Genomic DNA, 21,035 nt, shown 5'->3' on the forward strand with positions numbered 1-21,035 from the left:
ATTAGGAAGGTTTGTGGCAAGCACTGTGGTGGCAGGACAGGTAGCTTTCATCCTTCTAAGTTGGGAACTGCTGATTGAGAGCCCAGTGTCCAAGTGTATTAGTTCTGGTTTAGGCACTTGGGCTTCAGGCCAGTTATTTTACATTAAGAAGGTTCGTGGTCTGCACTCTTGTGGGAGAAGAGGCTGGACTCTGCCCTTCTGAGCTGGGAATTTCTGGTTAAAGGTTTATAGTGCCTGAATATTTGAACTGTATCTTACTGAAATTGGTTCACCTTGTTTGCTCTAGCATAGACTAGATCCAGGCCTGCTGAATCTAGCTTTGTTTATATGCTTGTTGTTTGTTTGCTTGTTATTTCCCTGGAAGCTAATTCCACCTAATATGCAACTTCTCAGCTTCTGTGGATCACTAGTGATATCTGCATTGCTTACTGTACTTATTTCCTTGTTTCACTTGAAAGAAAGTTACTGTTTGTCGTTTTTGCATTTAGTTACTTGTAACACATAGCACTCAAGTTACCTGGCACTTGCTCACTAAAGCAATTATATAAGTCAGCACTAAAAATTAAAAGCACTACACCCTCACTCCCCACTGGCCCTTGTTTTCAATTAAGGAATTCCCAATATTATTCTAGCATGTCCAAAGGTCAGTTGTCAATCTTCTCTCCGGTCCAGCTGGTGAATCTGGGAATCTTGAGGCAATGTTATAACTGCCTCATGTACACAGACAACCCTCTCCTCCTCCCACATAACACAAATACTTGAGAGATGCAGCTATTTAGCCAAACTGGAGGCTGAGCTCTCTCAACTCAGGACTGGCAAGACCAGACAGGAGGAGAAGGCAACTACACACACCACAAAACCAGCCTCACATAATGCTACCACTCCACTGAATCAAACACATAAACACACAAAGACATACTGGAGGCTCTGAGTAAAATGTACCTAAACAGCAGAGGCCTCCAAAGCAGACACCCAAACAACTGCTACCTCAAGACACCCCACAAGCAACACATAAACCACAAAAGCAGTGTGCAAAGCAGTCACAGCCCTTAAGGCCAAATACAACACCAAACATACTTGTCATAGGTGACTCCATAGTCAGACACACTGACGTCCCACTCACCAGGCTGAACAAGGAGAGGGTCACAGTAAGCTGCCTATCGGGCGCTAGAATCCGCCACATAACACAAGCACTCGGGTCACTCCACGGCAAGTACAAATATGACACAGTCATTGTCCATGCTGGTGTGAACGACCTGAGACGTACCTCCCTGGACTACATGAAAAGAGACATAGAGGAGCTCTCTGATTATGTAGCCCAGGCAGGTATGACCCTAACCCTGAGCAGTATCCTTCCTTCACCAAGAATGATGCCACAATATAGAGACAAGATGATCAGCTTTAACAATTGGCTTAATGTCTGGTGTCATTCAAAGGGGATCCAGTGTCTGTCTGCCTGAGATGACATGCTTGACAAGCCACGCTGCTTTGCAAGGGACGGCTTGCACCTGTCACCCCTGGGATTCCGGATATTGGCTAAGGCTCTTGGCACCCCCATAGTGCCTTTTTTAGGCAAGGCTCAAATTCTAAACCTACCACCCTAGAAAACAAAAATGGGAAGAAACTGAGGGTAATGCTGCTCAATGCCAGAAGTCTAAATCTCAAAATGCACGCACTCGAGGCCCTTCTCAGTATGGAGAACATCGATGTCTGTGCTGTAACTGAAACCTGGTTCAAGGCTCCTGAGAGCACCCCGGCACTATTAGGTTTTACCTCATATCATGCGTTCCGCCCCAAAACCTGGACCACACCACAAAAGGAGGGGTGTATCCATATTCATAAAGGATACCCACACCTCCAGGTTGGTGGCAACGCATCTAAGCTTGGAAACCATCCAGGTGCAACTAACCATAGGCAAAACTGCTCTACAAATTGTAGCATGCTACAGGCCACCCTCTCAAACTCAGGAACCCCACACAGCCTTCCTGAAGACACTGGAGGGTATAAATGTATCTCCAAACACCATCATATTGGGTGACTTCAACTACCCGAATATAGACTGGGAACATTACTCAAGCCCTAACTTTCTAGCCCAACGGTTCCTGGAGTTCATAAATTCAAATGCCATGGAACAGCTAGTCACTGTTCCCACGAGAGGAGAAAATATACTAGATCTCATTGTCACAAACATGGGGACAAAATGCTCCACACCGGAAGTATATCCCTCATTGGTGAGATCTGATCATAAACTAATCTCACTGGAAATCCACATCCCGCCCCCACCCCAAACAAAAAAGACCATAGTGAAGAACTTCTCTAAAGCAAACTTCACACTACTCAAGACTGGTGTGGTATCCTTCAAGGCCCCTGAGCCAGTGGAAGCCACAACCCAAGCTGCGGAAGCCCTTACAAATGCCTTCTATGAACACCTTCAGGACTGCATGGATCAGGCAATCCCAAATAAAACCAAGATTCTTTCCACAAAGGGCAAACGTCCAGTCTGGTGGACCCCAGCCATTAACAAACTTTACAATAAGAGGAGAAAGCTATTACATGATAGAACAAAATCCATAAAAGGGAAGTCACCCTGATCATTATTAGTAAAAAAATACGAGCACTCATAAAATCAACTAAGGCCAATTTTGAGAGAAAAATTGCCATGGATTCAAAGGACAATCATAAGGCCTTTTTCAGCTATGTTAGGAACCTGGGTAGAAACTCCCAGATATGCTCAGAATTAGTCCAAAATGATACAAAATCACTGAACCCACAGACGTTGCCAACATACTGGCAGACAGGTTCAGTGCAAACTTCACCCCCCTCTCCCCCCTAAAGGAGAGATAACTGTCCCAGCCGAGTGTAGCCTCCCGGACATCTCAAATGCGCAGGTGAAAGCTGCACTCTCTAAAGCTAAAAACACAGCATCAATGGGACCGGATGGTGTCCCCGGCTGTGTGCTACACGAGCTAAATGAGGAATTAAACCCGCACATAAGGCAGCTGTTTAATCTCAGCCTTACCACAGGATACGTGCCCAAGGAGTGGCGTACGGCAACTGTAGTCCCACTCCACAAAGGCGGCGCCTCACGGACCCTGGTAATTACGCCCCATAAGCTTAACAAGTCTAGTCTGCAAAGCTATGGAGAGGATCATAATGGAGCTCATAAACAAAGATATAGGGGACTTGCAGACATTGGACCCAACCCAGTTTGGCTTTGTCAAGGGAAGATCATGCCTTTTGAACTTGGTCGACTTCTTGAAACAGTCACCAAGGCCATTGATGAGGAAAGGCAGTCCATACAGCCTACCTTGACCTTGCAAAGGCTTTCGACACAATACCCCACTCGGGTATTGTAGAAAAACTACCAGCTTAAATGTAAACCCATATGTCACAAGATGGGTTGCAAACTGGCCTAAGGACAGAACCCACAGGGTTAGAGTTGCTGGCGCTGTGTCAGACTCCAAGCCGGTCACAAGTGGTGTCCCACAGGGCTCGGTCCTTGGCCCCTATTGTTTGGCATCTACTTCTCAGAAGTACAGGCCAACATAGGAGGACTTTGGCTGACAAAGTTTGCAGGCGACTGCAAACTGGGCCATAGTAGAAAGTGCATCAGACACGGATATCCTTCAGAAGGGACTCACGGAAACAGATAGCTGGTGCCAGAGCCATGGCCTGAAGTTAAACGCCAAAAATGTATAGTCATACCCTTCGGGAAAAACAAGGTAACCCCAAGCTACCATATAGGTGGCAATCCACTAAGCACAGAAGAGGTTATCAGGGACCTGGGGACCCAGGTTGACAGTGGCCTTTCTTTTGACACTCACATTGCTAAAGTGGTTAGAAAGACCTTCTACATTGCCCACCTGATCATGAAGGGATTCACATCCAGATCTAGTGAGGTTATTGTTCCCCTGTACTCTTCACTTATCAGACCAGTGATCGAGTACAATGCCCCATTCGGGATGTATCTCACCCGACATCTGCAGCAATTGGAGAGACCCCAAAAGTTCCTCACCAAAAGGATAAAGGGACTCCAAAATCTGTCATATGCTGCCAGATTGAAGAAACTCCAGCTCTATTCAGTCGCATACCGTCTGCTCAGAGGTGACATGTGCTTGACATACAAGGCCATGTCCAACCCGGAATTAATGGACATGCTCCACCTCAAAAAATCCAAATCCACCAAAACCACTAGAGCAAGCGACTTAAACCTTAGCACGGATATAAATAGGACGTGCTGGAGGGATAGATTTATCACTCAGAGACTCCCTATGCTGTGGAATAAAATCCTGGTCCATGTGAGGCAGAGCACCTCGCTGACTCTGTTCAAGAGAAATCTAGACCTGTGGATGGGAGATCGTAGGTTTACCCCGGGAATCATCTCTGTGTCACTGCTGGACAGAGGCACAACAAACTAATGGGCACAGTATTTTTTCATATAAGGGGTGGCGTAAGCCACAAAAATTTGGGCTAGGCTTATAAATGCCTTAGGGCAGATAGCCTAGTATAAACCTATGAACCTATGAAGTGTGAAAATATATGGGGCATAAATCTGGAGGTTCTCCAAATGTCTGGGCAGTTGAGAGGTATGGCTGTTGGTACAGTAAAGATATAGTTTTATACTGCTATAATCTGAAGATTCACAGCAGCACTTCAATTAAATTGTGTTTACTCTATTACCTGTTCTTGCAGAAATACTTTGTGGTCCAGAAGCTAGATTTTGACCCAGGGGTTGGTGGTGTAAACTTGATAACCTCCAAGAAAACTGCATTTTCAATGTTACTTGTAGCTTTCCTAGCTGGAATGAATGTGTATTGGGGGTGCTAGCAAGGAAAACAGAGTGGGTTGAAGAGATCATTCAGCATTGTAAACTAGATGAATGGGGAAGGCTTAGCAGGTGGGATCACACATTTTGTAAATGGTTCTTAACATACAGTAAAGTGAGACAACAAGAAAATGTGATTAGTGAGAAGACTTCTGGGCTGGGAAAATGATAGTCGCATAGGGAAGCCAGCAGTTTCCAGTTACAGACGGATCTAACTGTTCAGTTCATAAATGCTGAGAAGACTGGAAAAGGTGTGACTTGGGGAGCATTCATAGAAATTTCACATAAGCTAAATTAGTTTAGTGAGTAAGCCATAGCAGCAACAGCTTCTAGAGGTTATTTCCTTAATTGAGATCAGTTATTTTGTTTAATATTGTAGATTCACAGGTGAATACTAGGCTAACTGATCTGAAGGGCCATTTTAAGCCTAGATAATAACCCAAGGTCAGAATCAAACCCTGTATCTATGAGATTAAGAACTTAACCATTATGCCAAACCCACCCACGTTATGTAGCATTTTGCATTTTTTACGGAAACGTTATCTTTGACATCAAACTCTCTCAGTCTTGTGTTGCCATGCCTTCTGGATTCTGAACATGAGTTTGGTTGCCATTGCCCACTTTAAGGTGGAGACTCTGCTTTTGAGAACCATTGCCCTTTGTAATGTGAATTCACATCAGTCTTTGTAGTCTGTCCAGTGCACCATTTGCTTTTGTGTTTGTCAGTAGTGATAGGATCATGGGAGATCTTTATCTTGTATGTATTAGCACATATTCATAACCAGAGACTGCTTTTACTAATCCAGAAGATCCCTTGACTGTCTTCGATGTTGTTACTTGCATCCTTTCCTCATACTAGTCACTTTGTGAATTTTTAAACTAGCGTGCATGGCTAAAGACTTGACTGAACTGTCAAAAGACAGACATTTTATGGCAGTCTTTCATAATCTTGGCAATGTACGTTTCTTTTCTTCCTTTCTTTGGAGGGAAGGGGAGCTAACCTCCCATGTTGACCCTTCTCCATTCTGCATGTTCTTCATAGAAGGTGATGATGAGAGGCAAGGAAGGAGATGTGATTTAGTGGCTAGGCAATGACTTTTTTCTTTATTGCAGGTGGAAATGAACGTAGACTGCAGAAAACTACACTACTCCCTAAAGGGCAAGCATGCAATGACATTGTGTGTGTGCACCCTTCCACACCTCCTGCATGACCACTGAGTAGTTTGCTTATCCCTTGTTTTGCTACTGTAGTCCTCCAGATCTCAAACCTTACCTTCCAGCTGTAAGCACAGGGTGCCATATTGGTTAAAACCCACACCTAACCCCTGAAGTAGGAGAGCTAGAATCAACCACTTGAAGCACCTTCACCCCCCCCCCCCCCCGGTTCATCTTCTCAAGTAACCAGGCCCAGGCCTGCTGTTCAAATCTGGGTCACAGTCTGGGCTGTGTTACTGTTCATCATGGAGATGGCTTGTGCAAGATTTTTAGTAGTGCTTTCTAGATATTGATAGTTTGTTTTACACAGCTGTCTAAAATGACATGGATTTAGTAATCACTGACAGTGAGTAAAAGAAATCTGAAGATTCGTGGGTGCACCTGTATGTCAGTTACTGTCTGTGTCTTTTGACCTGTATTTTAATTTAGCCTGTTTCATTTATTTTCTTTTCTTCTAGCACATTTATTAACTTCATATATTACACAGTGACATGGGTACACATATAGCAAAAAGAAACAAACAATCCATTGTCAATTTTTCTTTATGTGCAATGTTGATAATATAGATTAATCCTTAATTTTTTTTTTTAATTTAGCATTACTTAGATTACTCAAGTTCCACATTCTGTGAAATTTCACTGCTCCTCCTGGGTGTTATTCTGTATGGATTGTCTCCACAGAATCTACCTATTTCTATGTAGTTTGATATGTCCCTTTTGTAAAGATCCCACCTTCAATTCTTGTGCCTTCTTTGCAACACTCACTAATTTTGTTTGTTGGTTTAGCTTTTGATTTCCATTTTCTAACAGTTGCTTTTATGGCAGCCAACAACATTAAGCTTTGTAGAGCTTTACTATGTCTTGGCAATTCAGTTTCTAGATCCCATCTCAAAAGAATAATTTCCTTAGTTGCAATAATTTGCTTCTCAATGTTTCTCATAAACCACCTTGTAGGGAATATTTAAAATCTACAAGTTCATTACATTCCGAAAAAAACAGGATCCCAAGTACCCCTGTCTTTCCGATCACACCTTCAACAACTACTGTCTACCTGTGGAAAATTTTCTAGGGTATAAAATGGATATGCAAAAATCCTTAACCATCCATATTTTGTTGTATACTTGTGGTCATACATATATTCTCCCATTGTTCCTTTATATGCTGCCTTTCCATTTTTATTTCCCAGTCTTTTCTAACCTCTTCTGTTTGATTCTTAGCAGTTGTCATGCTTTGTTTTAATGACATACTAATTGTCCCTTTTTAGGTACAGCTTCTGTTGTACACTTCAGGTATGAAGTCAGCCAGAGATGGCCTTTAACACTGTCGTATTGCTTGCTTGTGTTCTGTTATCAATTCCCGATAAGGAAGGCAGTCTACAGCCTGCAGACCAAGCTTCTGCTTTGCCTCATCCCACTCTGACTTTTCCCTCCTTAGGTATTTGCAGTTTGACCTGTTTATTCAATTTACTGATTGTGTCATTGGCATAATACCTAATACACCATTTCCTTTTATCATCTCTCTTGCTATATTGTTAGTGTGATTTGTTCCACATTATACATCACAGGAACACTGTGCCACCATGAGTGAATGCAAGGCTTGTTTTAAGCTTCCCAGACAGCAAATCAGTAGTACAGTTAAGAACCTTCTTCACCTTTGCAAATGTAAGGTGGATCATATGTCATTTATTACTTAGCTTATTTGTTTGTGTGCATTAAAATGTCAGCCATGACAGTAGGAAATGTGACATAAAATCTAGGCAGTAAAGTGGGTTTAGTGAAATTATTTTCTTTCTTTGATTAGTTATATATTTCTGATGCTAAGGTGCACTAAATACAGGATGCTCATTTAAGAATTGTGACCCAGGTTGTTACAGGGAACATTTTAAAATGGAATACCATCTTTGTTGATACTCGCTGGAACTAGCTTCCCCATTGATTAAGGCATATCCCAGATAACCACGCTTGTAAAAATTCTTTGCTTGCACCATGGATCTGTTGAATTAGGTTAACTTAACAGAAAATTAAGCAGCACCTTACTTGCAGTGAAACTCCAATCTGTTATTTATTACATTTCTGCTTGTACTTTTATTTATTTATTTCCTCCCCTTTGCTTCATACTTTCTGGTCCTGTTTGGCATCAACTTTTCTGAAGTAGTTAACCAGAGCCCTTTGGTATTGGCTTTTAAGTTTGCAGATGACTGTAAGTTGGAGTAGTCATTGAATACCCAAATGACTTGGCCATCCTGCGGGAAAGTTTGTCTCAAATAACTGGTATCAAAATCATGGTCTGAAACTAAATGCCAAAAAATGCATTATTGTATCCTTTAGAAAGTCCTGTACTCCAGGGAACTACCACATTGACAAGTCACCCCTAAGAGTTGACCTGGTTGTTTAGGATTTGGGAAGTTATGTGGACATTGACCTAACTTTTAACCAACAATTGTCTGTTAAATATTGTATTCATAAAGTAGCAAAAAGTTTTCTAAGAACTAAGCCAACATGGGAGTGGAGAAAGGGGATTCTGCCAATAGGGATGACTGCAATTAGGGATACATACAATAGGCAAGAAGGGGCTGGAATTTATTTGAGAAAACTGGCAAAAGAACCAAGGTATTGTGAGCAAATTGGAGAGAAAGGTGATAGAATGGGAAGAGGCCAATAATTTATTTGGACTGCAAGCTAGAAATTGCCTTCCTTATCAAGGATTGGAAAGAAATTAATAACTTCTTTCAAGCTCTATGGTCAGACACATGTAATATTTCTTAATCTTTAATTTTATTTAATGCTCCAGTTCCTGAGATAATTCCAAAAACCCAAGTGCCTTTTCTTTGGTATATTCTTGCTATAGCAGAAAAGTAATTACTAAAAAATCGGAAAAGTAAAGCTACCCCTCTAGTGCTGAATTTATTAGTATGGCAAAAGTTGTTTGCAGTGGTGAATTGCATGCTATAAAGATGAGAACTTCTAATATTATACATTTGTATAAACCTTGGCTTGTACTTAAAGGCTTGTTTGAAAAATATTGATTGTTGTTATGTATAACTTTGATGTATTGATCAGCTGTGGACCTATGTAAAATAATTTGTTTAATAATTGATTTGTTTAATAATTGATTTGTTTATTTTAAAGCCAACTAAAAAAAAATAATAATCTAGGCAAATGGAAAGAAATAGCTGGATCCTAAGCAAAAGACCACCTCTGGTAGAGTTTCTAATCGAATCTAGAACAGAAGCTACTGTTAAAAAAAGGAATAATTAGTAGCACATATAAAATATTTCATGATTAGAATCATTCAGAGGATGTTAGAAAGGATTGGGAAGAGAGAATGGATAAGAAGCAATTCCCAAAGAAACAATGGGAAGGTATATGTATGTCTCCCAAATATGCAACAAAGTCTAGAAGATTTAAGATCTTTGTTTAGAAGTGTTTACATAGGTGTTTTTATACCTCAAGTAGATTCCAAATAATTTTTCCTCAGGTAGCTAGCAGATGTTGGAGGTATGATGGGGATGAAAGAGGTAATTAGGAGCATATTTTCTGGGAATATAATGAGTTGTCTGACTTTAAAAATTCCCTGCAGACTACTCTATCGGAAATACTGGGTGAGCAAATTGGTTTGACTAAGGAATTTAATTTTTTAGCCACAGTACAGAATAATTGGAATTGCCTAGACATAGTAAGGCCTTGCTGAGTCTAATTACGTTGGCTGTGAGAAAAAACAAAAAAGTACTAGAAAATGGAAATCAAAGTCTAAACCAACTGTACTAGAAGTAATATAGTAACGGAGATAAAACAACTTGAAATGGGATCTTTAGAAAAGGGTAGGAGAAAGTTACATAGAAAAAAAATGGAATTTGTGGGAACAGTACAATACACGCAGAAGAGGAATGAGGCTTAAAACAAGGCAGGATTTGAATGAGCTATGCAATATTTGACCGACAGTGACTGGATAAATTATGTGATGTATAATGTTTGCAACTAAAATTGTCAGTATGGTTTGTTTTCATTGCAATAAATGTACGATTGCTTATTTCATAAGTGATAATTTAATAAAGATGTTCCTTGGTTCAAAAAAAAAAAGTGTTTATTGCTATAAGAAAGTCCTTCTATATTGTACAACTTGTAAATAAAGGCATTGTGGCTAGATCTAGGGATGTCATTGCCCCCCTTTACTCAGCCCTCATTAGGTCAGTCATTGAATATAATGCCCCCTTTGGCACATATCCGTCCAGCCACATGCAACAACTGGAATACATGTAGAGATACCTTACTAAAAGGATATATGGCCTAAACAACATGTCTTGCATGGACCAAATCAAAACCCTGTCCTACCGACTGCTAAGAGGTGACCTGTGTCTGGCATGTAAGACATCCTCCCACCCATTACTGATGTATTTGCAGCACATCAATTCAGATTACATCAGAAATCCTTGATCTAGGGATCTTAACTTGTTCTGCAACTTCAATAGAATAATTTGAGGGACAGGTATATTTCACAGAGGATACCACTGCTATGGAACAGACTACCCATTCACATAAAACAAAGTCTATCCCTGTCCATTTTCAAGCGCAACTTGGCTCTATGGATGTTTTCCCTTAGGACTGTCCCCTATAGTATTAATGGACAGATGCGGCTCCTAAATGCTTTTTATACCATACATGGGCCTCCACCAATTATCTATGTTATGATCCCAGTTATCCTTGTTAGGTGTAATATATAATTACTGACCATGGGATAGGTAAGGCCAGTCTGTAACAAAATGTGGTAGAACAAAAAGGGAAATTGGCTAGGCTTAAAATAGCCCGCAAGGGCAGCTAGCCTAGTACTTACCTGTGAACCTGTGGTCATCTAGCTCATTGCTGTTATCCATTTCCAGCATGCGTCTTTACCTGTAAGCATTGAAAGTAGACACAAAGACTGATGAAATGTAGGTACATTAGGTCATAAACTTGGGTACATAATTAGCATAAATTTGAATACCAAAAAGCCCACAACTCTTTCCACTTCAAGTAGAATTGTAGGATGCTACTCAGAAACACAAGTTTAAAAAAATGCAAGCGACAAATATAATCATATTGTTAAGTACAGTGTAAAATCTGTCAATTTTAATAAAATATACTGCAAGAATCTGACTCAGTCATTTTTGTTTTGTTCTGAAAAGGGAGATGTAAAATGTGGGCCCTCTTACCTTTAAATTATTGGTGTCACCAGTATGTTGTTTATATATTCTGGTTTCTTATGTTTTAAACAGCTTTAAAATAGTTTGTGATTGGGTGTTGGGGGGGGGGGGGGTTGAGAAAATCATGTGAAAGGATAAATTAAGCATGAAAATAGGTACATCATGCCAAGGAGTAAATCAAGCCTGAAAATTGATATGTGCCACCAAAGCAGGTCTGAGAGATCTTTGGTTTGAGACATCTGCCAGTCCGTTCTTTCATCCCCTGGACTAACACCTTTTTTTTTCTCTCCAGGCTGGGCCTGGCATAGAATATGTGTGTCCAGATGGGTCTCACCTGTAGCTTCTTCTGTGAAAGGCCTTTATGTTATGACTTCCCCTTTTTTACCTCTGCCTCCCCTAGACATGTCACAGAATTGTCAAAGAGCTAATTCCCTCTTCATGGACCATGCTTCCCCTCGGGGAAGTGTTGAGATGAATGTCTATTCCTGAACACTCCAGTGGTGAAGTGGGATAAAGCCCTGACTGTGACCTAGCCAACCCAGGTTCAATTAGCAGCTCGGGCGACTAACAAAGTGGCAGGGAAGGGATGGGTCTGCCTGTCCTAGCTGGGTGAGTGCTTGTTGATATACTTCCTCCGAGGAGACATTGTCTAAAGTGGGAACTTTCCCTTGGACATAATCAACAAATATGAGGGGCAGGGAAAGGGAGTAATCAAAAGGAAAAAATGTAGGCCAACCACCCAGCGTAAAACAATCAAAATGGTTTATTGAACAAATACAGGGTAGCTCTTTTGCGGGGCTACCGCTTTTTCAGACCATGGAAATGAGAGTAGGTTGGGCATAAATCACCCCCCTCAGACAGAAGCATAGGCAAGCCCCAAGGACCCAACAGGCTTCACCAAACTGGTGCAAGTCCGGGGGGTAGAAGAGTAGCTTATAGACCCAGCATGAATGTGAGGCACTAGGGGTTGGGCTGGTAACAAAAAAAAAAAAAAAAAAAAATTGAATGTCCATGCCCACCTGGGATAGGAATGCACATTCCTCCCTGCCAGTGCCTTAGATACCTAAGCTGCTAATCATTCCCAGGTTGCCTAGGTCCTAGTAAAGGTTTTATCCCTCTATGCCACTGTGCTGGCCTCAGTGTTCATACATTCGTAGTGTGCAATTTTTGACAGGTGCTCCATTTTATTTACATATATTACTTCATCAGTTTCATAGACAGTTTTAATAATAGCTTTGCTTCCCATCTTAAATTAAATGGTTTCCCTTGTATGTTCAGTGTTACAAGTCTGCTTAGACATTCACAGTCAACAAAACTAATATAGATTTACCTGTGATTACTTCCTTTACAGTGTGAGGAGTTATAGTAATAAGTCAGTACAACAAAAAAAAACCTCTTCTGGTAAAGCACTGTGTAACCAAACTAACAAACTAGAACACCAAGTGGAAGACAGGCGAATTTAATATAGAATGCTTATTGCTTTCATCTTGTATGTTACAAAAGACTTTGTCAGAACAAATCATAAGCCGTTACTACACCTAATTTAAATAGCAGTTAAAAAAACAGCTGAACATAATATATCCTGACATAAAACATGCATTTTTAAAAAAAAACTAATAAACTTATTCTTATTACAAGTACAACACTAAAATTAATTATTTGTAAACATTTGATTGTGATATACATTTTATGTTAATGTGTTCATTTAAACCAGGTGGACCATTAGAATTTAAAATCCATCCATTCATCCACAACCCCTTTTCCCATGTAGTCTGGGTGTCACTTCAGCAGTGACGATCCTCTAGAGCCAAGGTTCATACCACTGGTAATTTGCCTTAAATTTTTTAAGAGCTTAGTTTTGTTTTGTTTTTTTAGGCACAGCTTGTAATTTGTTCTGATCAAGTCTTTTGTAAAATGCAAGACAAAAGCACTAAATGTTCTATATTAAATTTGCCGGTCTCCCACTCAGTATTCTAGTTTGTTACTAAATCAGTATGCTTCATTCACTTTGTTTTTGTTTATTTTTTAATGTATTTATTGCAGTTTGTTAATGGGGTGAGTAAGCTGATCTACTGATCCTTTTCAGTGTTTATTATCTTAAGCCAGTCTGCTTCTTTTAGTAAATTGATTACCTTACTACATGCATCGTTTGCATACATGAAGTATGTTGTTATATGTTGTTATTTTATAGGTTCATAAGTTCATAGGTATTTACTAAACTAATGACCACAAGAGCTTTTTTAAGCCTAGCCTTGCATTCCAAATCTCCAAGTTCTCATACCCTTGAAAAGTGTAAACTGGGCCTTGGGAGATGAAACATTGACTAGCAGGGGACTGGAAAATTAACCATTCACAGGCTGTCCGTGTCAGAGACATAGGTGACAAACCAGGGATAAATTTCCAGTTCCCCATTCAGTTATCCATGTTATACTTGAACTTGAATTGGGATAGGGAAGAACTCTGCTTCACATGGATGGGGTGCCTGTTCCAGAGAAGTTGTTGTCTCTGGGATACATACCCGTCTTTCCAGCAGGTCCTATTTATATCACAGACGAGGTTTAAGTCTTTACAATGGGTAATTATGGCAGTGTTTGTTTTGTGGCTGTGCAGGAGGTCTGTCATAGTGGGGTCTGACCATGCATTGTATGCCAGGCATAGATCTCCCCCTCAACAGCCTATAGGAGATGGAATACAGGGATAGGGCCTTGAGGCGGTCTGCAAAGACCATGTTACCTACGCCCTGTATTCTGTTAGTGAGGAACCTCCCGTGGACATTCCAATTGTTGCATATGCCTGGTTAGGTACATACCAAAGAGGGCATTGTACTCCGTGATAGGTCTGATGAATGCCGAATACAATGGAACAATGACTTCCTTGAACCTATATGCCATACCTTTGTTTATAAGTTGCACAGCATAGAATAATTTCCTCACTACTATAGACACATGATGGTCAAAGGTTAGTTTACTGTCTGAGTGTCCCCAAGTCCCTGACTATTGTATCAACTCTTAGGGGTGTGTTGCCAATATGCTAGTTACCAGCGATGGATGACTTCTCAAAGGATACTGTTGTGTTTTTCTTGGCATTTAGTTTTAGTCCATGGCTCTGACACCAGTTATTTGTCCGTGTCAGCCCATTCTGGAGAACATTTGTGTCAGTGGGGGATTCAGTGGCAGCTCCTAATGTGCAGTCATCTGCAGATTTCATCGGACAGAGACCATTGACTTCAGAGAAGTAAATGCCAGAAAGCAGCAGTCCCAAGACCGATCCGTGTCAGACTCTGCTTGTGACTGGCCTCTTTGTAGAGATGGACTCCCCAGTTATATAAGCATGACCTGCCCCTTGATGAAACCAGATTGGGTTGGGTCCACTGTCTGGAGGTTTCCTATGTCATTACTGATCATTTTCTTGATAATTCTTTTCATGGCTTTGCATGTGAGACTAGTGAGACTTATGGATCTGTAGATGGCCTACCTTTGTGCAGAGGGATGACTGTTGCTGTTCTCCATTCATGAGGCATGAAGTCTGTTTGGAGGCTGCAGTTAAATAGCAATTCCAGAGGGCCTGATAGGTCATGTGTCATGCTATTTAGAAGGCATCCTGGAGTATTGTCTGGGCCCATTGCTGCAGTGTTTTTAGGCTTAGAGAGAGCATTAAGGAGCTGTTCCCTAGTGATAGCAGGATGAGTTATATTTGACGGTATTTCTTGAGGGAAGATTGAGGGGGAGAGAGGGGTAAAGTTGGATGTGAATTTGCCAATCAGTAGATTTGCTATATCTTCTGGCTCAGTATAAGTGGTTCCATTGACAATGAGCTGTACACACAATTGTGTATTTCTTTTGAGGGTGTAGATATAGTTAAAAAATGCCTTGTGGTTGTCCTTGGCCTGGGAGGCAAAACTTACCTCAAATTTGGCTTCTGTAGACCTTATTTGTCCTCTGAGTATTACTGAATTTTTTTGTTTTGTTTTTTTCAATAACTGTGTTTTTTTTTAGTTGCTAGTCTCTGTAATTAAAGCAGATCAGAGGTACATGTTTACAGATCGTTTTATAAGCTATATCCTCATTTAAAGGTTGCATTTTATCATGAACAATACAACATTACTACACAAGAGTTTTCATTTTTTGAAAAATATGTAAAACCATACTTGCTGTTCTTTATTTACAGGAAGTCTACCACTGTAGAAGGCAGATCAAATATAGCAAGGACAAAATGTGGTATTTGGCTAAAATGGTAAGAGCTGTATGTTTTAACACTTCTGTAATGCATTATTCCTCTGCACTCTTCTTGTCCGTTTCTGTACATGCCACTTTCCTTTCCTGTCAGTATCATCAAATTGTATGGAATTGAAGGTAAATTAGTCCTTTTGACCAACTAGGTTGCCATTTATTTCTGTATATTCCATAGTTACTGACTGTGTATTGACCATGACCTTCTCTCTTGGAAGTTTTTTTTTTTTTTTTCACGCAACCGGTTTGTATGAAGAGTATTTTCCACTTAACCATGTTTTCTTCCAGCCTAAAACCATCTCATTTTTTTTGCAAATTGATTTTTTTACTGTTACTAGATTGCTAACTATTAGCTAATTATTAAGCTATCTGAAGATTTCTGCATTAACCACCTTCCGTCCCCTCCCCTGTGCAGTCTATTTCCAGTCCTCCTAGGCAGTACATGTTGTGCTTCCTCACTTTTGTACTGTATGACTTTCAAGTAGTTCAACACATCTTTACAGTCATTCTGTGAACTTCATTTAATCTTTGTCTTTACTTAGATGCTGCATTTCAGACTGGATACAGCACTTCTAAAAGAGATCTCACTGTGCCCTGTTTATTGCTACTACCACCACTGTTCTTGCGTGGGTGAAGCCTGTCCTTTGCACCTTGCTGGCTGTGCACTGTGCATGAAAATAGTATAGTGTAGTATTTCTTTTACCCAGAAATATACAAATTTAAGGGCTGCTTGAGTCTTCTGGGCTGCAAGATTGGGATCTGTTTTACACAGTTCAGACTTGCCAACAATAGCTGCTTATCAACAACTTAAAATTTTCTTGTAAGATTGAATGCTGTTGTGGAGGCAGACATCCTGATGTGCTTGGATTAATGATTATTTGTCAGTTGCTGTTTGTCTGATGGAAAAAGCAGTGAAAAAATAGCTGAAAGCTGCTTTCCACTAATAAGATTGTCATTTTTTTTTTGCTTGAGCACAACAAATTAGATTATATTGCATAGCCTCTCCAGTTAGATCCTAGTTCTGTCCGCTTAGAGTTGTAGTGAGAAATACTGTTGAGAGTCCAAAGTAAAAATGTCAGTGGTTTACAGAGACTCTCTTAATATTTGTTTCCTATATATTTGTTAACACAGTCTGTAGAAACTTCTTGCAGAAGGGTAAAGAAATAGCTGAGATAGTAAAGTAGCCTTTAAAAATATATATTTTGAGAGTCTTCAGGTCTTGTCTTCCTTCCAGCTTTCTTCCCTAAGTCAGCCAGGGCAACATGTATCCTATTTTTCGAAGCTCCACTAGTTAAATTTGCTGCCAGTGGTTTCTTCACCTTTAAACTGCAAAAGGCTGAAGAGGTTTATTGCCTCAAGGAAGGGGAAATTGCAGCTTATATATGACACTACATAGTCCTAGAGCTATGAATGTTTTAACATAAATAGCTTTATGATGTCAGTGGGTGTAATGAGAAACAGCTCACAAATAAACTTGCTCTGTTTCCTGCTTGACAAAAATAAATAAGTTAAATAAAACTCAGACTTGATAGACAAACTAACCAAAGAGCAAGAGAGACAAGTTTCTTAAGAAGCACACTGCACCAAGGAATCTAGGCACACAGCAGACATTAGAACTTTCATGTTGCTAACAGTTAAACTTCTACAGTTATACACCACCACAACTATTCAGTAAACCAGTAACTAAATAAAATCCAACAAAAATTTAATTGAAGAACCACTCCTAATTTCTTCTGTTTCCTTAAGTGACCATTACAAAGAAAAAGCTTAATAACTTGGAAGCCAAGTTCTTTAATGCACATTTGATGTTTACACTATTATTAATTCTCATAAAGAACAGGTAGCTGCCAGAAAAGTCCTTAGTCTTCAGATGTATCACCATCACCATTTAATGGTTTGACATGAGAATCAAGGGCAAAGAAAAGGAAAACTTTCTGAGTTCTGTGCATATAATGTACCTGAAGAGAACACGGTTATGTTTGCTTGGTCCTGATGATGTCAGAATATTAATTTATCATATGTCATACATTAATTTCCAGATGGTCTTTCCAGTACATGTGTTACATTTGGCTGCATAAACAATGTAGGTGGAGTTGCAATCAAAATGTTTTGTTCAAACCAGTAGTTCTGTTAAGGAGTGCCTGGACAAGGTAGGAACTGCCTGCCATGTAGTTACATTGTTTACAGCTATCGTAGGGGAAATGTTCCTAAGGCCATTGACAAGTGTCCTATAAAACTGCTGGAAAAATAATGGGGCTGGAAGGAAGGGATGGCTTCCTCAAGTGATCTATCAGAACATCCACTGTTATGGTAAGCTTACTTACACAACTGTGCTATGTTCGACATTTAGATCATTGTTACAGTAGCCTAAGCTATATGGGTAGATAAACGCAGCTTATGCACATATAAGTAGGAGGAAGAAGGAATTCAACCATCCAGGAGCCTCTGGGAATTGGTCCGTGCAAAGCCTATTTTGGACCTGGAAAAAATCCAATTTGTAATGCTTTCTGAAGGTGTATACAGAGGGCAAAGTTACTGTCTATGGGATATCTTTAAGAGACAACCCCTTTCCAAAAAGCCATAGATGAAGCCAAAACCTTGGTAGAATGGGGCTTATCCCTGTCTGTAAGTGATCTGTTATGGTGAACATAGCAGAAAAAAACAGCATAAGACAAACCTCTGGAAATTGTCATTCCTGTTTTTTGTGCGTGTGTGTTTGTATATTGCTGTAGTGTAGATGTATATGCCCTTGTGTATATAATTGCATTGTTGTTTTTAGGTTGTTCCTTTTCTACCATTTTTTTCTTTCAGGGCTGTAGCCTCCCTTCTTTGGGCAAGAAAGCTCTGAAGCTTCTGGCACCCGAACTGCCTTTTATATGGCTCTGATTGAGCCATTTGCAGTTTGGGTCTGTGTGAAAGGTGCCCTGAATTTTTGTAGGTTGTCTGGTGATCATATCCTAGACGAGGATATAACCCATATCTTAGGCTACTACATCAGTAGTGTATTAGAGCATCTACTGTTATGGATGTTTGCTTACACAACTGTACTTTTTTCCTCAGTCTGAATTTGTTTAATTCTGTTCATGTATGGGTGTAGTGTGTTCTCTGAAACAGGTTTAGTGGGCTTAGTATCCAGCAGTAAATGTTTAACATTGACCCATTTGAATGGAGAGCATGTAACCAAATACATCAGCCAAACTGAACTGAGCTGTGAAAAAATTTTTTTCTTGTATTTTTTTTCGCACCTGTGTCTGCCAACCAATTGAGCCTTTCCCAGTCTGATTCGAGTTTGTTCATTCCACCTCCCCAAATATGTAGGAAATAGGCATCCAGAGACACCATTACCCATTTGTCAGTGAGGGTGCTTTGTGTCTGACTGTGTTGCTTTGCTACCTCTGGCGGACGCATGCAACCATCAACTCAGGTAAGTCTGGTTGTTATCCCTTCTGCAGACTGGAGCAGTATGGTGTCCTTTCCCATCTGCTGCTGGGCCAAGAAGTACATGGTGCCTACTCCTCCAGCAGTGTTTCAGGGAGTGAGCATTTCTGAAATGGATCTAATCTCACTCCTGATGGCTTACATGGGCGACCATATTACCATGGAGATTCTTTTCTGTCCTCCTGACATGCATATGGTTCCACATGTATAAAACACGACAGCTATCAGTACCAGCTTGGGATGACCAAGTTTATATCTCCCTGGTCCTGTGGCTTATTTAACATGGAAGCCTTCACTTGCATGGGGGTATTTGGTAGACTGGGACCACAGACAGTCTCCCTTGATGGGGAAAGCCAGCCTATGTTTCTCTGCCCAACCCCCCCCCCCCCCCAGCTTTTCCAGTGTCCCAACTATTAATTGAGCAGAGGTTCTTTGGATTGTAGTCAATGCTTTATCCTTGTACACCATAGAGCCGAGACTTGCTGTGAAAATAGTTTTACAAGCAACATTGTGTTATTTCCATCTTCTAAGGAAAGTGTTTCTTCTGCTAATGTACTACACACAACTGTCATGATCCTTCCAGCTGTCTGCAGATTGATGAAAAAAGTGTCATCCAGGCGATCCATCATTAAATACAACTAATTTTAAGAAGCCGTATTCCCCCAGCTGGTGGAATGTCAGAGTCACTTGTTCTGGTTTCAGATCGCTGTTGCATTAATAATTTTAAGGAGCTTTGGTGCAGGCTAAAGGCTGATGGGGAAGGATTTCCAAGCTGAGCATGCTGCCATCCCTGTCAAGGTAATGTCATCTTTACTCTAATATCCCCATATACCTGGTGTGCACGTGCATACATCTGACAGTCTTTAATTTTTCTTTCCATGTTTGTTACATGCAGAGTGCATCATTCAGAGAAAGGACATTTGTTAGTCCATTGGACCAGGCCACAATGCAAGCAGATAAATACTCCACTGTGGAATCCTGCATCTTGTATATTGTTCTTTGTAACCTTTGCTGAATTCTTTACAGTAGACACTCGGGACATCTGTGTACTGTCGTACCTAATTGGAGATCTTGGGTATGTCATCATCTACTAAAGGAGTCGATCTTGGGTATGTCATCATCTACTAAAGGAGTCAAGTGCATGTGGAAAAGGCAAAAATCATTTAAAGACTAATGCAGTAGTATGTATATTACTTAGGATTGACGTACAGCATCACCGCCTTCAATATTTGTCAGGAATCGAGGCCCAGAATTCTTTGAATAAGACATATGGATGTCCATGCCTGATTAAGCAAAAAGAGGCTTGTGACCTTTCTCTGGTCCTCCAGAATGTCAGATGCTAGTCAGTTGGACGTCCCCTCAGAAAGAAAGGGAGAGGACTAAGTAAAGGGAGTCTGAGGACTCTAGGGACTCTAGGGACCCTAGGTCTGAGGACATAAATATCACAGAGTTGATTGATCAGCCCCTGAAGCTGACACCTACTATGACTGAGGTGACTGGCACAGCAAATTTGGAGGTTGACATTCCATTTCTGGCTAGCTAAGTTAAACAGCCCTGATGTGAGTGAAGGGAGAATGTGTTGGATTACAGTCATTGCTTACTTATCAAACAGGAGGTGGACAGTTTACTTTTCCTCATTTTCAAGGATAAAGTTTGCAAAGTTAAAAAGTCATAACCTGTCAGTCTTTCCCTTGCATTCCCCAAGACCATTATAGCTGCCCTGAAATCAAAGCCCCCACTCTGAGGCCTGGACTTCTGCCAAGTTTAAGCTAACACTTGGTGATCCCCAAGCCCTAGACCCTTTATAACTCTCTGAAGAGTGAGTTAACTTGGTATGAGGAGGTTGGCAAGTTATTCAGAGTTAACGTAGTGAGCCAGTTAGGCTCTATTTGTCTGGTGTTAGGCCTCCAGGAGAAGGAGGTAAGTGTCTGTAACAGATAACAGACTTCTTTGACTCGCAGAAAGAGGGAGAGGATGTAAAGGCTAGATCTCAGATGTCCTTTTCTTTTTCTTATGATACAGATGGTGAAGACAACCTGACCTTTGACTATCCACCAGAGGACCTGTCTTGTGGGATACTTTTTCCCTTGAGAAAGAGCATTTCCAGTGGCAAGTCTATGAGGCCTTGGCCCCCTCTCTTCCAGAAAAAA

General features: G+C 40.6%; 1 protein-coding gene across 3 annotated transcripts in view; it reads left to right on the plus strand.

The window, feature by feature from the left end:
- MRPL22 (mitochondrial ribosomal protein L22) overlaps positions 1 to 21,035 on the plus strand; it is a 145,227-nt gene that overhangs the window by 48,121 nt on the left and 76,071 nt on the right. For all 3 annotated transcript variants that reach the window (XM_044069547.1, XM_044069548.1, XM_044069549.1), the window contains one exon: positions 15,386 to 15,451. In XM_044069547.1, coding sequence (XP_043925482.1) covers positions 15,386 to 15,451 — 66 coding nt within the window. The remainder of the gene's footprint in view (positions 1 to 15,385; positions 15,452 to 21,035) is intronic.

Source organism: Protopterus annectens, chromosome 4.part0 (assembly GCF_019279795.1).
Source record: "Protopterus annectens isolate FY-2018-M chromosome 4.part0, PAN1.0, whole genome shotgun sequence".
NCBI classification, from domain to species: domain Eukaryota; kingdom Metazoa; phylum Chordata; order Ceratodontiformes; family Protopteridae; genus Protopterus; species Protopterus annectens.